This window comes from Saccostrea cucullata, unplaced genomic scaffold (assembly GCF_032062105.1).
Source record: "Saccostrea cucullata isolate Sc308-1 unplaced genomic scaffold, CSIRO_AGI_Scuc_v1 ctg2521, whole genome shotgun sequence".
NCBI classification, from domain to species: domain Eukaryota; kingdom Metazoa; phylum Mollusca; class Bivalvia; order Ostreida; family Ostreidae; genus Saccostrea; species Saccostrea cuccullata.
The window spans coordinates 28,838-56,443 of NW_026935811.1; the positions used below are offsets into that span (position 1 = coordinate 28,838).

General features: G+C 33.9%; 2 protein-coding genes across 2 annotated transcripts; one reads left to right on the top strand and one right to left on the bottom strand.

Moving 5' to 3' along the window:
- Window positions 1–755: 755 nt before the first annotated feature.
- LOC134243821 (oxysterol-binding protein-related protein 9-like) lies at window positions 756–16,925 on the bottom strand. Its single transcript, XM_062726048.1, is given in 21 exon segments — window positions 756–1,645; window positions 2,488–2,623; window positions 3,304–3,395; window positions 3,754–3,876; window positions 4,019–4,115; window positions 7,463–7,637; window positions 7,968–8,052; window positions 8,330–8,498; window positions 8,699–8,861; window positions 9,185–9,214; window positions 9,481–9,617; window positions 10,426–10,552; window positions 11,520–11,669; window positions 12,371–12,470; window positions 12,699–12,750; window positions 13,226–13,254; window positions 13,532–13,619; window positions 13,835–13,916; window positions 14,037–14,115; window positions 14,271–14,321; window positions 16,742–16,925. Coding segments are annotated over 21 exon segments (2,178 nt in total). The 5' UTR covers window positions 16,850–16,925; the 3' UTR covers window positions 756–1,540.
- Window positions 16,926–16,931: 6 nt separating this feature from the next.
- Window positions 16,932–26,974, top strand: LOC134243824 (DEP domain-containing protein 1B-like). The gene is made up of 12 exons (XM_062726050.1): window positions 16,932–17,284; window positions 17,624–17,781; window positions 18,286–18,396; window positions 18,573–18,788; window positions 19,101–19,231; window positions 19,629–19,676; window positions 20,017–20,154; window positions 20,497–21,357; window positions 21,736–21,905; window positions 23,213–23,389; window positions 23,775–23,945; window positions 24,653–26,974. Exons 1-12 carry the CDS (start codon window positions 17,222–17,224, stop codon window positions 24,851–24,853), a joined length of 2,445 nt encoding a protein of 814 aa, XP_062582034.1. The 5' UTR covers window positions 16,932–17,221; the 3' UTR covers window positions 24,854–26,974.
- The last annotated feature ends 632 nt before the right edge of the window (window positions 26,975–27,606 follow it).

Genomic DNA, 27,606 nt, shown 5'->3' on the forward strand with positions numbered 1-27,606 from the left:
CGTGAAATTAATCCCCTATACAGTAGTCTTGATATGCACACCTTTATAAGATAAGATGATTATTCTCCAAATCAGAAAAGCACTTTTTGTTAGTGCTTGGAGCTTCCTTAAGGTCAAGATCTAGTATATTTTGGACACTTTAAGGCCTATGATCATCAAACTTTGTCAGTTGATGCATCTTGGGTCCTTAAACAATGTGAAATTGAAAGAAGGTCATGGTGACCTACTTTTTGCATTTTATGGCTTTTATCTTCTTCATGCAGTATTTCAGATGAGAGGTTTACAATCATCAAACCTTGTAAACTGATGCATCTTGGGGCCTTAAAACTTTTTTATTTATAAGTAGGTCACATTGACCTACTTTTAAAATTTAGCAGGCATTGGTTTTCAAATTGTTAAAAAAATGGCAGCTTTTGAAGACTTACAGACCTATGATCATCAAACTTTGTCAATTGATGCATCTTGGGTTCTTGGAGAAGGTCAACCAAAAAGTATGTCACTGTGACCTACTTTTGACATTTTATGGCTATATTTCAATATCTATATATTATTTATATGTACAGGATACTTAGAGGCTTTGAAAAGAAGTGATGAATTGTACAATTTATTAGAAAACCAACTCAAGGCCTTTTGTTTTCTAAGAAAACATTGTACAGCTGCAGAACTGAAGCTCTCTGATTTACCTCTTTGAATTTACTCAAGCAGAGAGATATAATTCTGCAAATAAATTTTGATGAAAAATATAGAACAACATAAAGTGTAATATTCTTTATCTGGGTTAAGATAAATTTCAATGTACAAATATTCATCTGTCTTATAACAAAGAAACAAAAACAAGGACTGTATATTATGTCTTTTAAAAGATGTTCTGAACAAGCAGATACATTAACAAAACAAAGATGAATGAGGCAAAGGTACTTGTGACTCTTATGAAAAAGACAATGTTTTTGAAATGTCTTTAAAATACATGTAATATAAATATATGAACAGTGCATAATGAACTGCATGCAACACTTGCATGTATATATACAACATCTGATTTGCATAAAAATTCAAATACAATTGCACTATATGAATATGTGGTTTAGAACTTTACCAGTTCTTCACTTCTACAATGACATGAATGAACACCATTCAACCAAATTCTTTCTTGTCTCTTTGAAACACAGAAGATGTTATAAATAGCAGGACATTTTAAATGACATTCTGTAAGCTATGATTGGCAAAAACAGGACTGACTCAATCCATACAGGAGACCAGCTAGAACTATGAAACTTACATCTAAATTACAATTTATAGATGTAACACTCTATTTGTAATATTCTAGATGTAATATGTCTTGATTAAACAGGACCCTCACCAGACTACCATACTCAGATTCTCACAGTTTACAGACATCCATCAATCGTTCACAATGTTTATATCACAGCTAGTCTAGTTCTTACTCTGATAATGTGTTTACATTTGGTTTCAGATGATAAAATCACTGAGGATAACTCTTCATGTTGAGGTTTGGATCAGGAATCACTGGGGCTAACCCCTAACTGTTGGGTGAGTGTGAGTTACTGGAGACAGGGGAAGGGTTCTTCAATCTCTTCTGTAGAGGTTTGTCGTAGACCCAGTGTTCTCCAACTTCATGAAAATTCTACAGAAAACAGGATACATGAACATAAATAATGTTTTAATTATACCATTATATTTACATTTGCAATTGTTTTCCTTTATATAACACTACTGAAGGCAAGCGTTTTTATAACTGTATAAATACAGGTATGGGGTCATAGATGTGCGTTTGGATAAACGTTCGACGTAATTTCTCTGTGACGTCATAAAGGGTCGAAGCGCGTTTAGTGGATAACATACATGCCGTTGGGTTTGAAAAAATTAACGCATTTCACGCGTTAAAAGTCACAATCACGCAAATATAAAGTCTGAATAAGTCACAAATGTAAATATAAGTAATAAGGTATCATTTTTTGAGTTTTACTGAGATGTAAAACGGGTTGGCACATGATCAAATCTTCCATAAAGCCCTTCGGGCTTTATGGGATTTGTTCACGTGACCAACCCGTTTTACATCTCAATAAAACTCAAAAAATGATACCTTATTTCTTAATTAAACACATACATGGACAGTATTTTATTTTAGCCTACACTTTGTGCATTTCTACAAAATTTCTCTCTGTGTTACATGTATATTTCAAGAATTTTCCAATCTAAATCATGTCTTGATATTTTCTAGAACCACTATATACAAGATTTAAACTACTGATAATCCATACCCATTACAACACTTTATATTCATTTGTGATTTGTATGTTATAAAGTTTCTCCGCCTCCTCCAATGTAACTATTAAGATATGTACGGTAAATTAAATAGGTACTTAATTAAATACTTAAATTTTTTCTATAAATTTAATATCAATGTTAGATTTGACTTTCATATAAATATGGTTCATGACACAATCCCCAAATAGCCCCGCCCACCTTGGTTTCCCAGGCCACGCCCCTTTCCTTCCTGTCCCGCGCCTCCTCTCTCTGTCTCTGTTCTAGTCTCTGTTTGAATTCTGTAGCTTTATCTACTTCATTATACTTCAGGCTGTAAGTCACGTCCTGCCATAGCCTTCAAATATAAAAGATAAAATTTGTGGCTTTATCCACCTCAATATAATCACGTCCTGCCATAGCCATCAAATAAAAAAAATAAAGTCTGTAGTCTTATCTACTCATTATATACTTCAGACTGTAAGTCACATCATGCCAAAGCCTTCAAAACATGAGAGAAAAAAATCTGTACAGGACTGACAGGAAATCAACAGGTGTCTGTCTGTCTGTGTATTCGCTAAATAAATGACTTCTCTTTGTGATTCTTATTGATAATGGATTTACCTATGTACATGTACATTTACAGTGACACTGTATGTCTTTGTGTTCAATGTGGACATCAGCTAGATGTCTGTCTGTGTGCTTTGTTGAGATCTCTTTGTGCCATGAAGACACCATTTGTTTTCTTTCTGGGTGCTTTGTAATCTGTCTTGTTATTGTATTTTCTGTGCCACCTAGACACCATGTCTTTCTTCTCACTCTCTGAGTGCTTTGTCATAGTGCTTCATAATTTTTAGAACATGTAAACAACATCTTCTTTTCTGTGAATTTTTCTTAAAGTTTGTAGTTAGTGGTTTAATGCTTGTCTTGGCAACTTGAAATAATCAGAAATACATTTATAGCCATGTTTATGATAATAATATATTGCTTACAGTTACAATGATAGTAGATTGTAATTTCAGACATGAAGATCATTACCTTCTGGACTCGAACTCTCCTTGTTTCTCCCTCGGCTTCACGAGTTTCTTCACCACAGGCATTCTCTTAGTGTCCACAAACACCTCGTTCATCTGAAGTAAAATATAGGGATACTGTGAAATCGCTTATTTCAATGGGGGGTTAATTTTCATATGCTTTACTTACTAAACATTCTCTTACCACAAAATCACCCCCCCAACCAATTTTTTTTCTCAAACCTTGAAAAAATTGACCCCACGAAAATATGTGATTTTACAGTATAAACACCTCATTCATTTGATGAAAAATCAAGTGATATAAACGACTCAATTCACATATACCATATTACGTTTGTAGTGCATGTAGTAATAAAGTGCTGACATTATCAGATTTAAAGGGTCTTGTACATGCGCATGGCATATCTAACTTATTGAGTGACACAAACTATGATGAGATTAATTGCTCACGTACCCCGGTGGCATGTTTAGCATACATGACTCCATTCCATTCCCCATCAATAGTCACCAGGGGTTTCTTTTCATTGGGAGCAAAAATTTCGCTGGTCACCCGATGCTTCTTTCCTCCATAGAAAGGCTAGATAAAGAAGTGAACGTGGAAGATAAAATCATTCACTTAAACATCACAATACGTACATTACAGTTGATCGTGTACTCATCATACAAATATGAAGAATAAGTTACATTTTACCTGGGAAAAAATATTTGATTAGCCTAACCTTAGTGTGGAAAGTGACTGTAGCATTGTATCCTGTTTTAGCACACGACATAGACACCTTACCCCCCATCTCCACCCAGGGGGTCGTCAATATTGACCTAGATAAACAGAAATAGACTAAATGATCAACAGAAAAAATAAATGCGGTTACCCTTGACCTTGTGCACAGAAATATTCAAATATAAGGGGATGCTTAGGATGTACTGTAAACCAACTACTATTCATGTGCAAGAAATATCCTTGAGTTCCGCTAACTACTTTTACTCACGAATATTAATCTCCACAATCCAATCATTTTGCTTAATACTTGTAGAAAATGTTTTCTCAGTCTCAAAATTTAATCATCGCAGATCAAATTCAAAGTTACAATTATCAAATAAAAGATGATCCAAATAATAATTGGTTTACAAGTACTTAGTGTACACAAATAATCTAATCAATATACCAATGGGGAGGCCTGGATTGAACTAACGAGCAGAAATAGTCAAATCAATCATATATGTTGTCGGGTGAAACACAATATAGGGCGCATTTAGAATACCATATTGTTATACATGATTTTAAGAAATGTTATTTTCTTTACATGCAATTTATTGTAATTCATTTATAGGAATACTTATAAAGGACTTGTGTGCTAAATTTTGTTGATCTAGCCTTAACAGAATTTAAGTAAATGCAAAAAATGTACCCCCAAAATGACTATTTTTCAGCGTTATGCGGTTGCGCTTTGAAATTACAGCATTTTTCAATTGAAATAATTGTTAAATATCATAAATTTTCATGCCAATGATCATTATCAGACTTTAGAATTTATTTTACAAATTATTTTGGTGCTTGAATTTTCAGAATTGAATAACAACTTTTGAAGATATGAAAGAAAATGTAACAGGGGTGCAATATTGTTATACATTTTTCACATAATTTTACCCCTCTCATTATACCAAATAAAAATAATGTCCATGTTATTTAATTTTTCAGATTTCTGTCTAAAATCACAGTATTAATGCTCTGTTACTTACAGAAAAAAAGTTGGGTTATGTAAACATTGTAAAGAAATTTCATCATGTTTTAATGTGGAAAATTAAGTTTTTACAAAAAACTGTAGTGTCCGTAACCACTTAAATTCTGTGAAATTGGAAGGCTCTATAAATATCTTAACAAATTTCCTAGAGAGGCATTTCATATAGATGCTGAGATGTGTTGTAATTTTCCTGATCATCACCACTGTTTCTCTGTTATGATCACAAATGTGGTTACGGACACTACAAAATCCTGTAGTGTCCGTAACCTGTACTTGAGGCAGTTTGAAACAGGCTGTGTTAAAACACTAATGCTAGTATATTCACAAAGGTCAGAGGTTTGTTTAACAAGTTAATCAATGTACTTTATTTTCTTTCTCATTTTGATAATGCAACTAATTTGGGAAACCCAGATTGCACCATTCTATATACAAGATCCTTGGTGTTACATCACTTTGATATTGGCAGATGTTATTGACATCCTAGGATTTAAGTCAAATAGCATTTCATTATTTTTTCATTGTTTAAGTCAACTGGTGTTACATTGAAGAAAATCTTGTTAGAATTCCTCTATCTAAGGTTAAGTTTTATCCTATTTTAAATAACTTTTATAGTGTAGTGTCCGTAACCCAAAAGTTGAAAAATGAATATCTTCATTTTTTTCTCCATAAAATTTATAGATAAATTTTTGAACCAGTGTATTATTAAATTTAGAGATAAAAAAGTGTTTATTGGCTGGAATTCTTTTAGATTAGGTGGTTTTTTCTTTACTGCTAGTACTTAAAATAATGACTGGACACCCAAAATGACATAAAAATAGTTAAAAATTATTATCATGAGTTACATAATCCAATTATTTCTTGTAATATATTGCTTCAATTGTCTAGTTGCTTATTAGGTAATATCTCAAAATGCAAGTAAATTTGCATTCAAAATGTTAAACAGTAGGGAAGTAATTTGGTTACGGACACTATAAAAAAATTCAAAAAAGAAAACAACTAAAATTACACCGATTTCAGATAAATTATTGTATATTTAACTGTTTGAAGAAAAACAGAATGCTTCATAGAATAAAAAAAATAAATTAAAGAAATAAAAGTGAGCTTTACTCCACAAGGTTTGACTTTTCTACTTGCAAATAACACCTATATAAAGTTACATGTGTATATATTTATTCAAAGTATATTGGTTATATGGTATGCTTTTATCAGATGAAGTTGAGATCCGAAGAATAAAAAAAATTGGGAGAAACAGAAACGACAAATAAAATCCTGAAAAAAGTTATGAAAAGGGCTGAAAAACAAAAACTTCCTCCTCAAGCCTGTGAAAAATTTAAGTATTGTGTAGTGTCCGTAACCCTTAAATTTGGTTAATTGACTTCGTTGATCAGTGCACCTATATTCTAAATAGTTTTCATAAAACTTTAATGAATTAGAGAACTTTTCTTCTGCACTTCAGTTATAAAGTTATGTGAAAAAAGGAAGTTTCAGGATTTCTTAAACTGGATTTTTTTTTACTATTGGCATTACTTCTGCGAGTGAATTGTTTTTACTTGAAACAATATCTAATTTTCATGCATTTTGTATTTAATAATCATTTAAATCTGATTTCTAATAGTTCAGAAGTTTATAAAATGTTTTTTTTAACCACAAAGCAAAAGCCAATCATAAATATTTGGGTCTTGTAGTGTCCGTAACTTAATGAAGCTATCAAATTATTTTAGAAAATAATAAAAATGATATTTCCTATTTTAATGGAAGTATTTATATTTCAACAAAGGCATAAAAAATGTTATTTATAAATAGTTCTTTCTTTATTCATATTGGTTTTAAAGAGTTCACATAAATTGAAATACTACCATTTTCAACAAAAATGAACGAAGTAAGAACTGTTTTTATTTTGAAGTATAATGCAGCCTTTTTTGTACAACTTTTGTCCATATTTTGTATTTTTATATGTTGTTTGTTTGTGAGCAGTTCAAAAAATTAAAGTTTATAAGCAGTTTTCAATATTTATTTCAAAAACAACAACACTTGTAGTGTCTGTAACCTGTGTAAATGAGGTTATTATCAGCTTGTAAAAAACAAAGTTCTAATGTGAATTTCACAAAACCTTTTATGTTTCAGATCCTTGAGATAATCTACTTTTTAGAAAAAAAATTTTTGGGCCAAAATAAAGACATTAATTTTTTATCCTCAAGTGCAACCTTACTGTCCCCTTTATTGTGTTTCACCCGTGTACATATATACAGGGCAACATTTTTTTTTAGGTCTGGAAATGTTTTCACACACAATGCAAAATGGTATAGAGAGAAATATCATATGCATTTATACAAAAAAATTCAACCAGCATTACAAAATTCTCCTTGATTTTTTCTTCTAAATAATAATAAACATTATTAAAAGCTGTGGTTTACTGATACTCACCGACCATAGCCGTTAGGGAATGTAATGACGTATTCTTCATCATGATCGATCACAGACACCACTCCCTGCCCGATCATGTGAACACCTATTGACAACCCCAGGAACTTTGACTTGGTCCAAATATAGCCATCTAATGTTATTCTTTTAGACTTGTGTTCTGCATAAAATGCTGATACTGGAAATAAAAATCATATTAAAATGAAAAATTGTACTTTTGATCATTTGATGATCTCCATATTTTCTCCCTTTTTTACATAATTTTTTTAACAGAAACAGACAGTTCCATGTTCTATATAGATCTGTCAGCTTCTGTAAAGAATTAACTTACAATCTCAACAAAACTTACAAAGGGGGGAGGAAAGATAAACAAGTAAAACCTCATCAAACCTTTCTAGAGGGGGATGATAAAAAATTTCATGAACAACTTAATACTTGGAGGGTGACGAGACACCTGTTCTGCTACAAAGGCCAGGTTGTTATTGGTAAGTACTGAATTAAAACTTACTAGGGGGGTGATGAGACACCTGCTCTGCTACAAAGGCCAGGTTGTTATTCGTGGCTTCTTCACAAGGCCCATCTACTGCTTTCTCCTGCAAATCAAGAAAGCAAGATGTTTTTATGTTAAAATGTTCTGTTCTTGAATTGAATTGAAGCATGTTGCTTGAAAGTGTCACGTTTACTTTGAAATTCAATGCCAAGGATGCATACATGAGATTTATTTAAAAAATCCTTGAATTACTTTACAATATAATCCTGGCAATTTCATAGAGGAAATTTCTTCTTCATGATATTTAATATGTACACAGTGTTTTGGTTAGAATTTATTTAAACGTGATAATGAGTCATTAGATATTGTACAGTGTTTACCCCTTCTGACTCCATTCCTGGGATTTTCCAGTGACATTTGAACGTTTCCCCGAGGATTGGGTTGTAAGCTTTTTTGGCGATGTCGCTATTTCTGGCGGCGTGGAACGCTGACAGATACCACCTGACCAGCTGTATCATTCTGTCCTGAGGCGTCTTCATGTCTACAATTCTAATAAACGATAATAACATTAAGCACTAATTATACATGTAAAGTTCTAATTTGATTTAAATAAACTCATGAATCATACTAATAACCCATAAAAAATGAAAACAAATCACCAGTTCACAATTTTCTTCAAATTCCCAAAGCAAGGCTAGAATAAATAAAATAAAAACTATCAATATATTCAAAATTAAAAAATTATTTACTTGACAAACAGGTCTGGGTGAGCGAAGAAGTCAGCGTACATCTCGAGTAGGGATCGTCTCTCCAGTATAAACGTGGGTAGGACGACCTTTGTCAGGTCCATCCCGATCCTGACCTGGGACAACAGGTGAGCTATTATACTCCCATGTTTCTCTAACGAGCCCACTGGTAATTTAAAGAAAAGAACTGCCTTAAACCTTTTTTTCAACTTTTTAAGCTATTTTTGTGAAATCAATATCATCATCCAGAGTTTGAGGGAAATGAGAAAAATTAGAAACAATTTAAATCAAAATCTTCAATCTTGAATGCATAAAATAAGATCCAACTCAAGAAGCAATACACACAGGCACTTGATGCTACATATTTGTCTATATACAAGGTAAATAGTTTTTTATATACACAACATAATGATTTGAAATGATTATGTTCTTCAGTATTGATGTACAGATTTATCTGAGGTTCAATGAGTTAATAAAGGTTTTACTCACAATCCTCTTTATCCTGTTCATCATAGAGTTCTGAAAAAAAACATGAAAAAAATAAAATACATGTAGGAATTTGTACATATGTAACTAATATGAATAATGATACTGAGAGAGCATATTGAAAGTTTTTTGTTTAAATCAAAAAAATTAAAGAATCAAAATAACTGTGCTATCTTTGCTCCTACCCACTGCTTTACTTACTGTGCTACTCACCATCGTAATAATCATCCTCTGCTATGATCACCTGCTGACACTCCCCCCCGCCCCCTCCTCACTGATTTAGTTACTATGCTACTTACCATCGTAATAATCGTCCTCTGCTGTGATCACCTGCTGACAGTCCCTCCCGCCCCCATCATCTGTCTCCACTCCCTCTGAGTCCTCACACTCCCTGAATTCTGTAGCATTTTCTGACTTGTCCTCTGCATGTTGTCGACTGTAGTAATGTAATTAATACATGTATTACAAAACAAAGTGTGAGATTCAAAAATACTTTGTTATATAAATATGTTAATAATACTGTATGTAGTCTTCATTCCATGATGGTAAAATTTCCCAATTTCTTAAAATGTACCAATCGCAAAGGTTTTAATATCACGCTGAACGAACTTACATTTAATATGCATTTAAACATTTTTAAAACCAATGATACCTTTCACAATGGGTTTAATATCAATAAAAAATCCCGTCTATATCGCAAACACAGTTTAATGTAAACCTATTGTGATTATTTGCCAATCTACAGTACTTCATTTCTATTAATTTGCTTTTTTAGATATGTTAATGTATCACTAAATATTACATGTATTACAAAACAAAGTGTGAGATTCAAAAATACTTTGTTATATAAATATGTTAATAAATGTCTTTCCTATTATGCTATTACAATGATGGTAAAACCCAATTTCTTAAAATGTACCAATCGCAAATGTTTTAATATCAAGGTCGACGAACTTACATTTAATATGCATTTAAACATTTTTAAAACCAATGATACCTTTCACAATGGGTTTAATATCAAGAAAAAATAACGAATCGCAAACACAGTTTAATTAAACCTATTGTGATTATTTGCCAATCTACAGTACTTCATTTCTATTAATTTGCTTTTTTAGATATGTAAATGTATCACTAAATATTATCACTTTAAGTTGAGAAACAAAACCAACAGAATAATATAAATGAGATATTTTCTTTGATATGAACAGCATTAAAATGATATTTTCTTAACTCTCAATACTTACAGAGGACTGGAAGACGCGTGTTTGAATTCTTCAGCTTCAAAAAATTCTTCATCCTCGCTACTTGAGTATGAGGTTTATTAACACGTGGAGAATATAGGGGAAGTAACACCGGAGGATTTTCTGCTTACTGTACACAAGTTTTTCAAAAATTATAGTGACTAAGACACACCTACTTAAGTGTCAATCATATGTCAAATACTCAGCGTTTTCCCTTTATTTCAAAGTAAAGGGCTAGATATCATTTGCAACAGGCTAGGGGGCTGAAGGTTTATGAACAAAATCCCTGAAGGACCTTACAACAAATTTTATTTCAAAGGGGTACTTTGTCAATTGAAGCGGTCAATTTGGCTGGTAGTGGGTTCTTAGGGAAACCACTGAATACTAATCAGACACACCCACTTAGGTGTCAATCAATAGTTTAAAATCACAAACCCTCTTAACTTCTACTGACATTCATTGACTATTTATTTTTAAGATGATGGTAGAAACTTGCCTCATCTCATTGGCCCATCTTCGTTTGTTTACTTAATCATTTCACTTTTAAAAATACATTTAAAGTAAATTATTGGAACACAACAAAATAAAAGCATACATTTGTAGAGATATATATAACTGTGCCTGGAGTAATACTTAGTGTTTTTTAATGTTGCACAAGCCTAGAAGAGACATCTTGCAAGCTTTTATACAAAAGCATAACAAAGTATATGAAGCCCTATATAAATCTTGCAGTTGATGATTTTTTTTAAGCACAATATTATGTTACATTTAGCTATTAGTTACAAAAAAGGGTTCTCAAGTGTGTGATTTGTATAATTGATTGCATCTGTTATGATACAGTTAACAAACTTCAATACATGTACAACAATATAAAATGCCAAACAAAGATCCAAGTAATTCTGGAAAATAAACATTCCTCATTAAATATTAGGGGTACATGTTTTAACATATTAGTAAATAAGTAAGACAAAGCTTTCACTGTATAAAAAGATAACAGAAAATCTAATGCTAATGGAAGCACCTTACAAAACCAAGAATAAACTAAATAAACCATAATTCTAAAACTCAGGAGCCAAACAAGCTCTCATGCAGTCTACAGAACAGTTGCTAAGCAACAAGAGACAACTGGAGCATGCAGATGACATTGTTTGACCTTGGCCTACCGACTGAGATGGGTGTGTCCAAACATGGTGGGGTTACCATGACAACATCAGGCACACGGAGCTCTGTGGGTCGCCTGTTCGGACCTGAAAATTTCTTCTTCATTTCTTATTCTGTCAGTTATCAGTTAACATATATATCATCTGAGGATATTTTTTGGGGACTGATGTTTGACTTTTATTGTACTGCTACAGTTTTCAAACTAGACTGTGATTGTTCTCATAAAAAAACATCCCTCAAAATACTGTATAAGCAGAACTTTTAGTGAAGATTTAATTTTGGCATTATAAGTGATGGTGCTTCATGAGATTGCTAAAATTGAATATATCACTAAAAATTAATTGAAAATGTGTTTTACTTGTAATAGCTTCTTAAGTGAGCATTTAAAACCCAGTCAAATTACTTCTCAAAAAAAATTTACTACAGCTGTACCAATTTTTAAGGACAAATCACTAAACTTAGGTCTTGCTAAAATTTCCACTTATACAGTACTTCATGCCTTCTGAAATTAACCACTATTCTCTCTAATTAATTAAATCTTACATTACTCGGATTCCTGAATGAAGTACATCATACCTTCAAGCTAAATTCAGGGTTTTCTTTCAATAAAATCTCTATTTAAACAAAAAATTAATAAAAAAGTTATAAGATCTATGGAGAAAAGACATAGTTGTAGATCTAACTATCAATGAGAGAGACTAATCTGCCCACCATTGTGACTTTAAGCACTGAGACCAGGATATATCTACCCACTCCCCTGACTCCTGTGCGTTTCTGCCTTAATTACCTGAGTTGACTCCTGTAGCACCAAAATGATTGAAGTCTGCCCCTGTCGTGAGGATCGCTTCGTGTACAGAACCGTTCATAACCGGCCCATTCAGACTCTCCTGAAAACAGCAAGGAAATACCTGATCAAATTCAAAGTTAATGAAAATATCTTTAGTCAAACAAATCCTGAGCTGCTACTAGTATGACAGTAACCGAATTTTATGAATTTTGCATACCGGTAGTAAGGATAGTGTGAAAGTAACATAATTTTATGAATTTTGCACAATAAGGGTGAGATTTATAGTTTGGTTAGCTTTCCATTAATCAGAATGAGTAGCTTTCTGTACCTTAGATATCTGCAGCATGACGATGGAATGTTTAATAGCCTCTATCATAGCCTGCAAAGATAAATTTCAATAGATACATAAATTTCTTATACATATTTTCTAGTCTGAGGCAGTTACACTTTCCTTCACTGAAGAAAATAGATATTTGTTCAAAGCATTTAATAAATAAAGTAATAGTTCCAGATGATTCCTCTGTTACAAGTTTTGGAATACCGTACCACAGCAGTAATTTTTACCTCAGGATTTAATTTTGGCATTATTCTCGAGGGTGCTGACAACGCTAAAATTTAATATTGCTGAAAAAAAAATAATTCAACTACGGACACAACAATCTCATTACTCACTCAACAATCTCATTTGTAAAATCGTCTTTACTTATTCAGCATTTTAAAATCGCTAAAATTACTTATCGCTAAAATTACAATTCTATTATTTTAGGTAGAAATCGCGTAAATTTAGCAATTTGTCCTTAAAAAATTTCCATTTGTACGGTAAAAATCTAAAAACAGTTTTCAGTAAATTTGCTTTCAGCAGTGACTTTGATCACGACCTGAACCTGGTTCATGATTTGGAGGCGGCCAAATCCTCACACGCCTCAATTCTTGTCTCCAGGGCCTGAAAATAAACAAAATCTGACTCATGTTTTAATGTCACTTGATATACAATCTCATGATTGACTTGTAAAACAAGTAGGAAATATTTTGTTGAATGTAAATGATACACATGAGCATGTTTCATGAGAATTTCACTTGAAAATAAGATTTGCTTGAAATTTAATTTTATATCATTATTTCACTTGCCTGTGTATTTCTGATGTGTGTAATTATAATAACCTGAACCTGGTCTAACATGATTTGGAGGTAGGCGTATTTTACCTTGCCCACATCCTCGGCAGTCAGTATTTTACCTTGAACTGCCACACTGAGAATCAAAATAAAAGTAAAGGCTGTACATTTTAATGGTGTCACTTGATTCAGCTGTCATCTCATTTGATAGAAAACAATACAGAGTATTTTGTTGAATGTCTCATCTGATATACTTCCAAATGTGTCTTGCATGAAATTTAATTTTATGAAGAAAAATGTGTATTTTGACCATACTATGTGTATGTATAATTAGTAACTGTCTTTCAGTATTTTACCTTGCCCACACTGGAATGTCTTAGTATGGTATTCTCCAGAGCATTGACCCACTTTTCTCTTTCCTCTGCATCACGAGCTAAAAGTACAACAATCAAAATATTCAAAAAACCTGTGACCTGCAAATCAATAACAAAGCTGACCAGTTTTAAGCAAGATGTAAATTAAATCTGATCTTGTAGGAGAAAACAAAAGAAACCTTGAAAATGGAAGGTCTTCTGATCAACAGTAATGGTGAATGTACTGTCGTCTTCATCATCAATCCCAATTATAGCTCCCTGAAATGACAAGTAAACATTCAACCTTTGTATCTGATGATCAATTTATCTGCTTGGGCAATTTTTTCTTTCCGATTATTCCAGAAAACTCTACATGAAATGACTTTAACATACCTATGATAAAAATTTCTGTGATTTTTTTCAATTGTACTCACCACCAGCCTGACACAACCCCTCCTTGTGCCTCTCATCATCTTTTCTTTTGACTTCAATGAAACCATATATTCAAAATTAGTACATAATAATATTGTAATGAAATATTTATAGCATGAATATATTGTAATGGTGGGGCATGAAGAGCCAGTGAAGCTAGTGGCACTGCAAGTCTTATGGTAATGCCTGGGAGAAAAGGAAGTTTAAATTTATTTACACATTGATCTCATCTTATTTGCAAGATCATAATTCAGTTTCAAAGGCATTTCGTTGATTTGTTACATGGAATAATGGCTAAGACTAAAAAAAAACACAGAGTGCCACTGCCAAGTTGTGCTTCATTGATAATTATTTTTTGTTGATATTTTCAAATCAATGAAAAAACAATATTAATTTTTTCAGAGAACAATTAAGGTTAAAAGCCTCTTTTGAAAATGTAATTTTACAACTAAGCTTTTAAGCATAGAATTTAATTTGGGATCAAAAGCCTCATATTTAAAATTTTTTTTTTAAATATAAGCTCAGGGTTCTCCATAAGCTGTTTTACTATGTTGCTCCAGACACAGTAAAATTTTCTCTGACACAGTAACGATTCAGATTTTATGCGTGTGACACAGTAAAAATTTTGCCGACACAGTAAAATCTGTGATAATTAGAAAATCTAAACATGTAAAGTTCTCTAACTAAATCTTTAATCAAACACTTCTATCGTCTTTCAATTCTAAACGGTGGAGCACTTAATTACAAGGGCTTTACCTTGCTAATCAATTATCTCCTAAACCCTTGCCGGACTTAACGCACCAGGGAACACAGACAAATAATCTGTTTTCACACTTTCATAATGGTTAATTGGTAGTTGCAAAAAATACACTGTATTATTTTTGAAAAAAAATATTTAAATATGTCTTTTCTATAGAGCCATGGCTCTAGAATTATGTTACATGTACATGTAGCAATGGCAGACAAACATAACATCGTACCGAAGTCATTTCATTGATGTAAATAAATTGCTTTAAATTTTCAACATGTTCAAGGAACTCTTAAAAGTATTTTACCATTCTGAAGTTCGGTAATTCCAGTCTTCGCCAAATCTTTTTTTCAGCACATGCCCTTCGGGCAGGTGTGATCACTAATTACGCTAGCCCGAAGAAACATGCCCAAAATTTAAGCAAGTTATATTATTCTTATTTGCCTTTTCATGCAAATTTATTGTCTCGCCATTTGTTTTCAACCTGGACACTTTTTGTGTCTCAGACCTTTGCAGAAGAGTTCCTTGGAAATTGCGGTAAAATAAACTGTCAGTAAAATTTTATTTTGTACTTCACTTTAAATGGAAAATCAAAGACTTTAAAGTACAATTGATGTTATTAGTCATATTTAATTTGATTATATCGAGGCTTATGCCTTAGAATTTACATGCCCTTCGGGCTTGTACCGGTAGTTGTGCAATTTCCACATGCCCGCTTCCAATTTTACCAGGTCCCGGGCATCGGACTCCCGGGATTTGTCGAAGACTGTAATTCGATCAAGACAACAGACAAGTTATCACGGCAAATTTACTCTCAAAAATATTAAGTACAAGTAGTTCAACAGTATTTACCAGAATTCCCTCTGCTTTTCTGAACATGTCTTTTTACTTTTATCAATATGTAAAACCATACCATTTGTGTAACGGATTATCAATTTTTGAAAAGTGTGTACATGTATTCTTTTGTAATTATAATGAATAGTGATTCAGTTGCGAATTTAACTGCGAAAATATCGCGAAATTTTAGTGTTTCGCGTAAACTCTGCAACACAGTAACATTTCAAATGATGAAGAACCCTGTAAGCTCACAATAGCTAGAATGTTAGAATGATAAATGTCTTACGGACCAGGTTTAATGGTTTTGTTCCGTGTATTCGCAATGTAGAAAAAGAAACACGGGGGATAACTCGTACTCAGTGCATTTACTACGAACAATCCAGAGAGTTCCGAATGCAAGCATGGTGTGTAAAGTTGAAGCGAGAAGAAAAGTTGAGAAAATTCTTTAAATTTCCGTCTAATTGGATTACATTTTAGGTTTAAAGGCAAACATAACATCAAAAAGGTTTGTTATAATTAATTTGGAAGTTATTTCCACTGCAACTCCCTTTGTACGTATGTTGTATTCTTCAAATTCATTTTGGAGCGATTCCGCATGCATTTGCTACATTGGGAGTATATGGGTGGTATTCTAACTGAAACTTTTGTGAGGGCTTGTCTCGAGAAGACAGATTATTCTACCTAAGCTCTGCCTCACAAGATCTCATATATAGTGAAGTCGCCTTTGGCGACACTATTATTTGGAGTATTTCTCTTTGGACCAGTAAAGTAAAGTTGCTCCTCTATAAATGCTACAAAATATTTTGCTTCAAATAAATGCTTTGCTGTTTATTTTGATATGCACTGTGACTGACACATGAGTTTGATGGATTTCTGCTTTTGACTTACGGTAAAATACGACAGAAGGCCAGCAGTCTCGTCCAGAACGAACCATCTATACTGCCATCCTTTCATCACATTTGTCCATTTACTCAGGGGCCCTTCTACGACAGCCATGTCTCAAATCTGACACTACACTCACTGCAGTCGCAGCAGTGACAGTCGTAAGAAAGTACCGGAAGTGGGCAGGTGTCGGTGAAAGGAAAAATAACTCGTACAATAAACAAGTCGAATGAAATGATAAATGAAAATTTGATCATTGCATAGTTTTCAAATGATGAATATCCATTAATTGTTTTAAAATAATACCTTTACAAAAATATTTTGAAATTTATTAAAATCAAAACACAGATATAGCAAATATTTTAAAGTACAACTTATCTAGCACCTGCAGAAAACCTTAACCAATCAAATGGTTTGTGTCCGGAAGGCAGAATTTTTGAAATACCAAAATGTTGATATTATTGCGATAGTGACAAAGAAGAAGAAATGGCCCAGCCTGGAAACGGTCGAGAAAACCCTATCACAGGGCCTTATAGGGCGACCAAACTGGTATTGTTTAGATTTCAATGTTCTTCATGTTTGTTTCTTTATGTGACAGAGGTGGCATGTGTTTTCTGCTTACTGCTTTGTTTACATTAGCCTATTTGTAAGTCTGCAGAAAGACAGTATGACATGAAGTGTATAATCTCAAATATCACTGTAGAGAGTTGCAATAAAAGTAAACTGAAAGTATTATTTAACATGTTTGATACTAATTATCATTTTGTCAAAAAAATAAACAGACGTATACAACATAAAAGGCACCCTTTCTAAAATACCAATTTAATTAAAAGTTGAGATGTGTTTCCTGATGATTATCATAATTATGAAATGTTAAAATTATTTTAGTGGAATGAAGTGATCTGTGCATTTCGACAAGGCGTTCCTGCAGGTCGACATCGTCGATACATGAAGACTTACGAAAAGTGTTTCACTGCAACAGAAGCTGTAGACTGGTTGCATAATTATCTGAAGTCAAATTGCAACTTCGCATCAGAGGTGACAAGGTAAAGTTTCTGGTAGCATAGAATCTACTCTCTCAAAACCTACATTGTCTCTGACATTGACAAGAAGAATTTCTGTAATCCAATGTGTGCAAGCAAAGTTCTTGAAATTATTTTTCAAGTTTCAGAAACTTGTACTGACACTTCTACTTTTATTTTTGGTCCAATCCAAATTATATACATATTAATTCTCAACTGAATTCCACATGTTCAGGTTTCATCTCACTAATTTATTCAAGCATTTAACATATCCTTTGAATATACTTCTTTCATTTGGTCACATTCTCTTTGTGCCCAATCGTCTCTCCTGAATACCTCTCTATAAACATCTAATTTCCTCCTCCTCTCTCATTCCATCTCTAACCTCCATAAAAAGTCATTATTGTCTAAGTCTGCTGAATGTTTTTCTTCTTCCCTTTCCTTTGATGTCTCACTGTTGCCCGATAAAAGAAAACTTTTGATATTGTTATTTAGTTTATAGATTACTAATCCTGATTTTTCTATCAGGGGCCAGACACTACAGCTTCTTCAGAAACTGCACCGAGCACGTGTCATCGAGGACGTGAGAGGGGTGAAACACAACCAACAGGACATCTCTGATAACGGCCGGCTACTCAGGTGAGTTTACACTCAACAGCTGCCTCCACTGACATCAATCCTGTTTTGATTCTTCTCCCCCATAAATTATACACATTAACTCAGATTGAATGAATATAAACCCCATCCCACCCCACTGATTCCTTTATCATAAATGATAAAAAAAACAGCTATCAGTTTAAGTTTAATGTTTTTAGATGTAAAGTTCCCTCCCCTGCCAAGATCATCAGAACACCCTTAAGGATCAGGAATGACATCATCAACACAACAGCAGCACCCTCTGTAGGACCAATCAAATTAGATCTGGACCTCCAGTTAGAGACACGCCCAGATATCCCAGAATGCCATATTGTGGCCAAAGAACTGTCTGCCACTGAAACGGAGAACATCTGGAAAAACGTGACGTTAGACAAGTATGTGAAGTAAAAATAATTATCTAATCACTGGAGTCAGTCATTCAGATTGATTTTTTTGTTTCAATATATACACATGATACATTGTATTCAATCAAAATAATCCACATGTTTTATGGGATCATCTACTAAAATTGGTCAAATTAATTTCATTGTCTGATTGAGAAATGACAGAAGGAGATCTACTTAATAATTAGTGTGATGATATATATTTATTTATATAGCTTGAACAATGATATAAGTCTAAGAAAACGCACACGTTACCAGTGAACTGATTAGATTGGATAACTAACTGTGTTAAATGTTTGACAGATTACAGCAGGTGCTACACATGGAGAATCTAGAGGACATTCTGGATAGCAGTCTAGTGGTGGGGAAGAACATCCTCCATAACTGTGTGTACATCAATAAAAGTGGAATAGTCACCAACATTCCTCAGAAAGGTAAACCATCCCATCTATCTAAATTAAGTCCATCATCACACTCACCCAACTGTGTACATCAATAAATTAGAATACTCACGAGCCTCCTATCCCCATCCCCCCCCCCCCCCACACACACACACACACCCACACACATATTCTATGTGAATGTTGATGATGAATTACTAAGGGGACTGTTGATCCACAGTTTTTCCATGTATTTCAATAGTATAATTATAAAATCAAACCATTTTATTTCCTGAGTGATGTTGGAGTAAAATCCTCACATATTTAGGAATTAACAGTAGTGAAGAGTGACAATATTGCATATTATATGTTACCTGAAATTGTAAGATGTAAGTGTCGTTTTTTTCTTTAATTAAATGTACACTATCTACATTTCTATCTATTACAACAGATCAGCTACCACACTGGGCCCTGTCTGCTATGAAGTGTCTGGCTCACTGTAAGTTGACTATATATCTGATTTCATTTCATTCATTTAATATACATTTGTCTGTGTACTAGTAGTATTACACAGTCAAGCTATATAACAGGCATGGCTGTCTCTGCTGTCAAAGCTTGTGGGAAGGTGCAATTTCCAATTTAACTGAAAAATCTTACCTGGAGAAGAATTGCATGAATAATGCATATCAAGATTCATGCTATAAACAGATAAAGTTTCCTCAAGATTCTGCATTTAAACCTTTTTTTTTTTAACATTGAAAAAAATTTATATAAATATGTGATCAGATCAAACTATGTCTGAATATTGTAATGTTGCGAGTGTTTGTTGTTATTTTAAGGGCCACAAAAAGTGGACGACCTTCCTAGTTACCCCGGCTTTGAGCGTGATGTTTTCCGAGTGGTTAAGGAGTACTTCTGTGGCCTTGACGAACCTCTGATGACCTTTGAAATGTATGAGGTCGTCTTAAATGTTTTCAGTGAGTATCACTATTCATTTTTAAATACTCTGATATTCTGTAATCAAGACAAAGTTGCTTTTGAAATAAACATACAGGATTATTTTACATAATTATCTTGCAGAATAATGTGTTAATCTGATTGGTTTAGAGCATATCTAGGGCAAAGAGACAATTTTTTTGTCTTCCTCATGTGCAAGGTGACAACTGTGCTTTGTGCCCCTTCAGATGACATTGAAATACAGCAAGCAAGCACGGTTACAACTGTGTTGTCTCCCTTTAGAAGAAAATAAATGTGGGAGAAAACATATATCTGCAATTGTTAAAACCAATTTTTAAAACATTTTTTAATTTCTGTTGTAGTTGTAGCTGATGGCTCGTACCAGCTTCTTCCAGCCACCCCAACATCCCCTGATGCTATGACCTCATTTGAGTCGGTAGAAAACCTGCTGCTGGATCTTACAAACACCAGATCTGGGTCGTGTAGTGGCCCCCCAGAAATGGACCACACCCCTCTCTGTAGAAAGAGGAGTGCCCCCTCCCTAGACCTTTCCCCTATCCACCCCATCCCTGACCATGAGAAAGTTACGAACTATGAGACAGCGTTTGGTCCAGATAACAGGACTGTGACTCGTGTTTATTACAGAAACGGTGTAGCCATGGACTACAGTAACTGTGAGGAGACGGAAGTGTTTGGTCCTATTGAGACTCACTTTGAAAGTTCCGAGCCTCTACAAGTGCCAAAGTTCACCGAATGTCAGACGTACGACGTCAACTACGCTCGAATCCGCCCCGTCACTCGGAGAAAAAGTGATAGCAGAAAAACTGGTGAAAAGAAAAGTGAAGCCTACAGGAGGCGGAGTTATGGCCCCTCATCTGTTGGGTTAGTGTCCTCGCCGAGCTGTGGTGACTGCACGGTCCAGCAGTCATCTAGGTCATACAATGGATATATCTCTAGTCGATCTTCTTCTCAAGGAGAGGAAGGCGGAGACAATGTACCAACAAGAACGGGATTCCCCCGATCTAAATCCAGTATCTCGCTCCACGCCTGTGCTCACCAGGATCTCCAGTCTCAACTGTTGGCAGAGTGCCAGCTACAGAGACAGCAGCAAAAAGTTTTTGAGAGTTGTGAGTCACTTCCTGGACGAAGTCTGAGTTTATCGGACCTGATGCATGCTGGGACGCTTCTGAAATCAAAATTAAAAAAGTCAAACACAGCCACTGGTAGGTGATTAAAATTGATTTTCCTGTGCATAATATATAACATTGAAAAAGAAAGAGAAATTTTCAGCTTTTTAAATTGTAGGCAAATGAATGACATCAGAATTATGATGATCTTCATACGTGTATCTGTTATGGTTATGTTTTTATTAATGCTTCAGTACCTCAACAAAAAAAGTACTGGACAGTATTTTTTGTCATTATTATTTGATCACTGCAAAAATAGGTACATGTATTAATTTTGGCACTTCTTTTTAATCCCAAACTTCAAAACCAAATACCAAGCTATAAGCAGTGAATTTTTTGAGAGTCGATTTGCTATAGATGATGTACATGTATATATTGTACAATGAAGATTGACATTACGATGTTTTCATACAGATCTGTGTGAGGGGGATCGAGAGGAGCGGATTAAAGACGCCTTACAGTACGTCTGTCTGTTACTGCCCCCTGCCAACAGACGGAAGCTCCACCTACTCCTCAAACTGATGAGTCGGATGTCTGATAACCCAAAAATAGAACTAGACGTCTGCCAAACCACTAGGGCTCTGGTAGGTGAAGATTGTACAGCAGTGCGTGGTAATACTATTATTACAGTGAATGTGTTATGATATTAATCTTCTGGTCCATTGAAAATTACATGTAATGGCATTTGCAAAAAGTTACTGTAAACCAATTACTGTAAAACAACTTTTATTCGCGACTACTTTATTACGCGATTTACCACGGATAAACTAGTTCGCGACGATTTATTTTCGCGAACAAGCGTTTTTGGATCTGTTGTTAATAGACACATTCACACTAAGGACCGGTTCGCGGCGAGAAATATTCGCGATGACGAGGCTCTCGCGAACTTCGCGAAAATTTCTCGCACGCGAATAAAAGTTGGTTTACAGTATTATACGCGTCATTTTTTATTCGCGATTGACCGCTAGAGAACTAATCCGCGACGATTAATATCCACGAACGAGTGGTCACATTTTTTTTATTTCCACGAGTATTTTTGAATTAAATTGAAATTTTATATTAGCCCATAAACTAGGTAAAATGGTAGCGTGAGGTCTGCTTACGCATTTTTCAAGACATTCTGTGCAATGCGTCCATTTAATATCTTATATCCGCCCCTAAAGTGGGTAAAATGTCTACCATGAGTATACTCAATATACACATTTTCAAAACGCTCAGATGAAAATCGGGGAAAAAAATATAGGAGATTAAAATTGATTTAAAACTCTCAATTGTTTAAGTGCCTCATACTAATTGGGTAATCGACGCTTTCCAAGATCTACATAGCCAAGGGGCAATTATTATAAATGTTGGGACAGAGCAGGACTGGGCCATAATTAGCCGTAATTAACCAGGCTACCACGGATCTCGACTCGTCTGTAACAATAAATGAACAATAATAACACAAGCTGAAATGATTATTGACATTTAAATCATTTTTAGATTTGCCATTCGTTTTTATTTTTTCTGAATGTTTGAAATTAAATCTCAACTGACTTCATGTACAATAACAGTAGAGTACTTCCGTGATTAATTATTGAACCGTCGGAATCGGTATTGAAAAAAAGGGAAATAACTCTAAATAATACATAATATAAGAATATAATGAACAACTGGTTCGCGACGATAAATATCCGCGAGCAGAAGATACTTGCGGATATTTATCGCACGCGTATAATACTTGGTTTACAGTAAATACATGTATTCATACAGAATTGACAACGGATGATGAAACTTGATCCATGTGCATCCTTGTATTTTCAAAGCTACTTAATGTACAGTTATTTTTTCTTCATTGTACATTAAGAAATAAATAAGTTGATTAAAAAAAATCTGTTTTATTCCTATCCAGGTATTGGAGACCTTTGCTTCCTGTATACTGAGTTGCCATGACGACTCTGACCGTGAGGACTCGCTGGTGATGCAGATTGTATCCTTCCTGTCAGATCACTACAATCACATCCTATCTGTTCCAGAGGATCTGACCACGGTCGTACAGGAAAGACTCAGCGCCAGCACCAAGACTCAGGTAAATAAAACAAAGACCCAGGTACAGTAAACATATTATAGGGATCACTTTGTCTGTCTGTCTGTCCCTGAGGATCTGACCACGGTCGTACAGGAGAGACTCAACGCCAGCACAAAGACCCAGGTACTGTAAAACAAATACCCAAGTCCAGTAAATAAAACAAAGACCCAGAAACTTTTCTGCAGGTGATGTCTTTTGTACAGGTGTATCTGTTATTTTCTGCAGGTGATGTATTTTGTACAGGTGTATCTGTTATTTTCTGCAGGTGATGTATTTTGTACAGGTGTATCTGTTATTTTCTGCAGGTGATGTATTTTGTACAGGTGTATCTGTTATTTTCTGCAGGTGATGTATTTTGTACAGGTGTATCTTTTATTTTCTGCAGGTGATGTATTCCTCTGATACCGTGGGTTTGACCTACTGTCACCAGGTGTCAAAGTCTGAGTACGAGACTCAGCGTCTCAGTAACTCACAACGAGCCCTCCGAGATCTCCTGGACGAGATCATCAGCGATAGAACCATGTCCTACAAGGACAAGAAAAAGAGACTCAAAATTGTAAGTCTGTAAATCGGTCAATTATAGGTCTGTCAATGTAAAAATTAGTAACTCTCTTATGTTGTTGTACAAAAATCATGTAAATAGAGAACTAACATGACTAAAAACTTTTAAGACTAGAATCAAAGTTGTAAAAGCCATAAACATGATAAAAACATAACAGATTGTAAATCATAAGATGTATGTAAAAATGAGGTTGGAAATATCATGATTTTAAGAAATATTAACCATGTTGAGGTTCAGCTTAAAAAGCACTCAAAAAATTCAATCTAGTAAACTTAAAAAGACAAAACTTGTATTTTAGACTGTAATATGGACTTCCATAATACAAATCCCTTAACACACATGTACCCAAAGAAGAACACGTTTTACAAATATTTTGTCCTTGGTAAAAATTCTATAAAGAATTTAGTGAATCAGGGAGCAAGGATAATCAGATACTAAGAATATTTACACTGAGAGGGTGTCAGTACTCAAAGCTCATTCAAACTACAGTTGTGTGCCAAAAGTGAAGATAATTTTATTTTTTAATGTAATGTACAATGCAGGGATGTTGTTTCCAAAGCGCAGTGTTGAGTTTTAGACACATTGGAACATCTTTTGCTTGATAATTTAAAAGAACTACAAAAACAATTGAGCAAAGTGTTTATCCAATCTTTCAAATACATAATTGTTAGTTACATCTGTATATTTGTTTGTTTTTTTAGTTCCAGAAAACTTACCCTGACATATACGCTGAGAGGTTTCCACCCCACAATTCAAAACCAGCTGTTTCACTGAATCAGAAACCAGGAAACACCAAACCGGTGACATCACAGGACCCCAAGGCGGCGCTACCACCTAAACCTAAACTCAAACAACCATTACTAGTGAAACCACTGCTTAAACTGAAGGGGCTTAGAATCTGATTAATTACCACCCAAACTTTCAAACAGTAAACCTAATATGATTGGATATTACCAAACCTGTTATATAGTAAACCTGATATGATTGGTTACCCTGTCAAATTGAAATGTACAATTACAATACAGCAGATCTAAACTGTTATTACCATTACCTATAACAAAACCATCGCTACTGCTGAAATCACTTATTTTCATAGACTCTGTACCTCAATGTAGAAAAAAGCCCTTTGTCTTTGCTATCCCATAAAAAGTAGAATTTTTGGAAGCAAACTGATAATTTTGTGGTGGAGAAGTCATTCAAGAAAGTGTATGAAACACTGATTTATTTTGATTTGCCAACGCAAAATTCCCTGAAGTTTTCTGCTCTAAGATCATTAATGAATTACATGTATGTCATTTTTGAAAAACAAATTTCTTGACAGAGAACTGCCATTTGATGGTATCCATTATAATTTTGGCAGACTGTAGAAGCACTGCTTACAATTCCTGTTTTTGTACCATCAGCCTTCACCAACTGAGATTTTTAATGTATACTTACACTGATTTTATACATATTATTGTACATGTATGTGTAAAATTGTTTTTAGATTTTCTGTACATACAAATACTGCTATTCCTGTCCACTGTTAGTGTTGTATTTATTTTTAATCTTTTTTTTGTACCTTTATTTATTTAACTTACTGGTTGGTAAATGAACCTTTCCAAAACACCTTTGAGGTGACAAAACTTCCAAATATTAATTCCAAGCCTGTCTGTTTTGCATTTGTAATCATTTATGCTGTGTATATTTTTTAACATGGCAATAAAATATTTTTGTAGTAATGCCGGTATATCAAATTTTAAAGAATACAATATTCTATGACATGGTGTCATAAAATAGGGTCTTTTTATGCCCCACTTTGAAGAAGGGAGGGCATATTGCTTTGCTGCTGTCCGTCGGTCCACTTAGTTTCGTTCATTTTCTTCGCAACCGTTGCACATACTGAGATGAAACTTTGTATACAGATATATCACATGAATATCTAGGTCAAGTTTTGTTTTGGGTACGATCCCACCATTTTTGACAGAGTTATGCCCCTTGGACTTAGAAAAATTTCAATTATTTGCAGTTTCCTTTCATTTTCTTCGCAATGGTTGTACATACTGAAATTAAATTTGGTATACAGAGATATCACATTAGTATCTAGGACAAATTCTGTTTGGGGTAAGAACGCGCCATTTTTGACAGAGTTATGCCCCTTGGACTTAAGAAAAATTCCAATTATTTGCAGTTTCCCTTCATTTTCTTTGCAACCGTAGCACATACTCAGATGAAATTTAGTATACAGATTTTTCAGATGAATATCCAAGTCAAGTTCTGTTTTGGGTACAAATGCACCATTTTTGACAGAGTTATGCCCCTTGGACTTTGAAAAGTTCCAATTTGGGGGAGGGGGGCATAAGTGTTTTACAAACATCTCTTGTTTGAATGTGTATTATTTTTTTTTAGAAGTAAAAAAAGATATAACCACTGTCAGTTATGCCCCCTTTTTCTAATGAGGTCTTATTTCAAATTTTTCAATTTCTAGAATCACTATAATTCTGGTTTTAACAGTTGTCTACAAAGTTTATTTTTTGTTGGAAGTAAATAAGGGTACATAAAATTTCTCATTGTACATGCTGTATAAATCTAATGTATATAGATACAGCGCCCTAGTAATTTACATGAGGGCCCCTGTAATATACTAATTTTTAACTCCATATCATCAGATCTACAACTATTGCTATCATTTTATACTGTGTAATATACCTCACTAATGCAGCTTGTGATTGTAACCTCCATAAAAGTTTAACTTTTGGATATCTTCTGTTTATGACTTTTTGAAAGTATTTTTATTTTCTATATTATTTTTCTTCAGATGTTCTTCCCTCATTGTACACATTCTGTGTGTTCAATGCAAATTAATTAAGCTTTTTAACAAGAAATGTTATTTTCAGCATTATCATTATTGCTTAACATTAATTACTCAGTATTTGACCTGTTTGCTGTTACTTGTGTCTCGTAATCATGGCTACTAGTCCTAAATAAACTTCTAAGGTGGGACTATTGTTTGAATGACATCAGAAATAAATACACCAAAGGTATTCAATTGTCAGTTTTGTGTGTATTTAAAGCAGAATGCCAAAAAAAAAAAAAATTACAAGAAATGTATGTCAAAACACTGTTGCCCCCATATGGCAGCTCATGGCAAGAGTTGCATGCATGAAGTTTCTCTTGAGCAAGTCTAACTCCACTAACAAGGTCGAAATGTCAAAATTGTTGGTATTCAAATAAAGGTTCTGTCATAAGGAATTCACCTGTTAAATATGAATGCCCTACTAGTACTAAATTTTCAAACTAGGCATGTTCGAATACAGGTGGCCAGATATAGCTCAATGGGCCTTGAAGAACATTTGAAGAATATTTGTGACTTGTTCTAATTATTCCCCATAATTCAGTTTGATTAAAACAATAATGCATATTGCATGGAACAAAAAATTCATAAAAGCTTTATAAGTGTCTTTTTATGATCAATGGTTATCACCATGTAGAGATGTAATTTATATTGGTGTGCATGATCTCTGTACAGAAACATTTTAATAAAGAAGACAGCATTAATTTAATAAAAATTATTTTTTAAAGAAGTAAAGCAAAAATATTTATTATATGTACCTTCAAATAATTGTAAATAATTAAATATTGTTGTTTATAACCATGATAACATCGATCTTCTGCT